The sequence below is a fragment of the Cryptomeria japonica genome, chromosome 2 (assembly GCF_030272615.1).
Source record: "Cryptomeria japonica chromosome 2, Sugi_1.0, whole genome shotgun sequence".
In the NCBI taxonomy this organism is placed as follows: Eukaryota; Viridiplantae; Streptophyta; class Pinopsida; order Cupressales; family Cupressaceae; genus Cryptomeria; species Cryptomeria japonica.
In genome coordinates this window covers 77,729,829-77,732,979 of record NC_081406.1, presented here as the reverse complement: position 1 = coordinate 77,732,979, position 3,151 = coordinate 77,729,829, and the positions used below count along the sequence as shown (strand labels likewise).

General features: G+C 41.1%; 1 protein-coding gene across 1 annotated transcript; it reads left to right on the top strand.

Moving 5' to 3' along the window:
* Positions 1 to 315: 315 nt before the first annotated feature.
* On the top strand, positions 316 to 1,839 carry LOC131070737 (probable aspartic proteinase GIP2). The gene has a single exon (XM_058006352.2). The coding sequence runs from the start codon at positions 339 to 341 to the stop codon at positions 1,725 to 1,727; it is 1,389 nt and encodes a 462-aa protein (XP_057862335.2). The 5' UTR covers positions 316 to 338; the 3' UTR covers positions 1,728 to 1,839.
* The last annotated feature ends 1,312 nt before the right edge of the window (positions 1,840 to 3,151 follow it).

Here is a 3,151-nt window from a genome sequence, read left to right as displayed (position 1 = left end):
GTATGCAAAAAATACACCAATTTTTTTCTAACCTACCTTCCACATCTTTTCGACATATCCATTACACAACAAGATGCAATTGCTAGTTATATTCAATTGAGACATTGTAGCGTGCTCTCCTATATCCAGCTTCTTTTTCTACTTTTGCATGACAATTTCCAGCTCTGTTTCCCTGACATTGCACTCATCAAGGAGGAGTTGAGGCATGACGTGTCTTCAACTCTCTCCCACCTCAGTTGGAAAGAATGTATAGAAAACCGAAGAGGCAATCTGTTTTTAAATTATTTATCCATTCAGTGTGCCACTAAGAGATTTCCACTAGTATTAGATCAGATATAATGATGATCGAGATCAATGAGTTACACTCTATTTTCAACTTCTTTATTAAAACTGGTTGGATATCCTCATTCTCACAATGTACCTCTGCACCTTCTCAATCCATCATGACTTGCCATGCCGCGCTCTTCCTTTTCTTTCTGTACTGGGCCTCTTCAATACCAAGCTCTGCAAGCCGGATAATCACTGTGGCTGCTCCACTATGGAAGGATCCCACAACTCTCCAATACGTAATGGAATTCGAGCACAAGACTCCCCTGCGGAAAGACAAAGTGGTCATAGATCTGGCAGGAGACTTCCTGTGGCTTCACTGCAAAACCGCGGCCTACAAATCCTCCACCTATCTTTTCATCCCCTGTCACACTTCTCTCTGCACGGCCTCTGGATCTGCCCTCTTCGGCTGCGGAGACTGCTCCAAGATTCCTCCGGGAAAAAAATCATGCAGAAACAATACATGCAAGGAACTGGCAACGAATGGAGTGACCGGGACAGAGATCTTTAATGCAGAACTCTCTCAAGATACAGTTGCCTTGTATCCCAGCGATGGAAAGAAGGCATCCTTAGCTTCCAAAATAGTCGTTACCCAATTCGCTTTTGCCTGCGCTCCGCCCAGTTTGCTGCAGGGCCTGGCAAAGGGGGCTGTGGGAATGGCGGGGCTGAATTGGGGGCAGCTGGCTCTGCCATTTCAGCTCAATGTGGCTCTCGAATTAGAAAGGAAATTCGGGCTTTGCTTGCCCGCAGGGGATGCTCCGGGAGGCGTCTTTTTCGGCAGCCCGAATTACCTCCGCGGCCCAGACAAGGAATTCCCATACATCAAACTCAACTACACTTTTCTCCGCACTCCCAGGTATCCCATGGAATATTACCTCAATGTTCAGAGCATCGAGATCAACGGAAAGAGACTGCCCATCGATCCGGAGCATCTGAGATTGAATTTGCAGGGCAGTGGGGGAACTAAGCTGAGCACAGTGGTGGCATACACGCAGGCTGCGACGCCCATCTACACCGCCATCCGTGACGGCTTTGTTAGGGAAGCGGAGGAGATGGGCATCTCACGCGTGGTGTCCATAAAGCCTTTTGATGCCTGCTTCGATGCCGCAACAGTGGGCTCCATTAAAACTGGACCCGCTGTGCCTGTGATCGATCTGGTTCTGGATAACGAGTTTGTGTTTTGGAGGATTTCTGGGGCCAATTCCGTGGTTAAAGTGAAGGAGGGAGTAATGTGTCTGGCATTTGTAGATGCAGGGGAGTTCCCTGTCGCATCGATGGTTGTGGGAAGTCATCAGTTGCAGGACAACTTGCTGCAGTTTGACTTGGTGGAGTTTAAGCTCCATTTCAGCTCCTCCTTGCTCGCCTCCAACACTGCCTGCTCCAACTTCGTCTTTGCTTGATATCCATCCCCCTCACACGTTACCCAAATAAATCAATCCCAAGCTTAATTCGCTTATTTGAATGGGATACTTCCTTACTTTCATGCGTGTGCATTACCTTTAAGGGAATGTAAATGCTAGAGAATATATATAGTAAGAGATAGGTTTGTTTTCTATTTTGAATAAATTTTATGGTTTGTTTTCTACTCTGATTAAAATTTATGGCTGTGAAAATTGATTTTCTAACTTATGGAGTAAGCCATAGAAATGGTTTTCTACTATAGAAATGATTTGTGCGCTTGTAAGTTGCAGAAATGACTTGCGTGCACTGCCCTTGTTATTTAGACTATGTGCCTTTGGGAGGTCATTATGTAAGGACCTTCTTCTTAGTCAAACCCCTTATCCAATTCAGTATTTTAAACAAACATTAAAGAGATGTCAAGCAATCATGTAGTATGTCTAGCATGTTGTTAAGATGTTGATGCTAGTTGATCTAGTGATGCACTTTGATGCTCTTTAAGTGACAATGATGATTGCAATTAGCTATGTTTCAAATCTTGGATGCTAAAAGTGAATAGTGATTTATCTTTTTCATATAACATCCTAGTATGCAAATCACACATGTCACATTCAAGCTAGCAAGTAACAACTAGTAAGAAGGAAGTTCACTAGGGCTTATAATTTTGGAATTTGAATTTAAATTTAGAACTCAAAATTGTAGCCATAGATCTAAACTAGATTCAAATATGCACTTGCATAATTGACCCAAGTCAAGAAATGGAAGATATGCAAATCAACTCCAAATCATTGGGATGTACAGAGTTAGGTTTAGTTTAGCATCATGTCATTTGCCTATTTCTACACACAAACATGTCACTTGTACACTAGTCATTACATTTGGTCCAAAAATGCCAAAGTTAATCCAAAATAGAGGGAAAAGTACAAGATATGTAAATTTTTCACCCTTACATTTTCCACTCACTATGATTTGTATTTGAAAAACTATACTATGCATGCCAAATTAAAAGAAATAGTTAGCATGAAAGTAAATAAAAATAAATAATACAAAGGATATGTGATCCCATATCAATTGAGGAGCACAAGCACGTGGCACCTACATAGACAAAGATGAAAAATATTAGAAATCTATTTTTTTTGGTATTTTCAAAGGCTTTCAAAATAGAATTGGTCTTGACGAATTTCATAGTTTCTTAGGAGGGGTTCCATGGGCCACCTTTTTAAGTTACTCAAACTGATTTTATTGGATATATTTCCAATGATTCCAAGCAGTCTAATTGTCACCTAACAAACTAGGAGTATTGACCCTACCAAGTTGGTGTACCAAAAATTAAATAGTCTTCTTGTAATTTTCAATTTCTATATTTAATTTTATCCTTGTTCAACTACTTATTTAGATTTCCAAGGAGAAAATAGATGTGGTGATC

Bases quoted from the DNA above. Each gene is read 5' to 3' on its own strand.
- LOC131070737 (XM_058006352.2), top strand. From the start codon at position 339: ATGATGATCGAGATCAATGAGTTACACTCTATTTTCAACTTCTTTATT.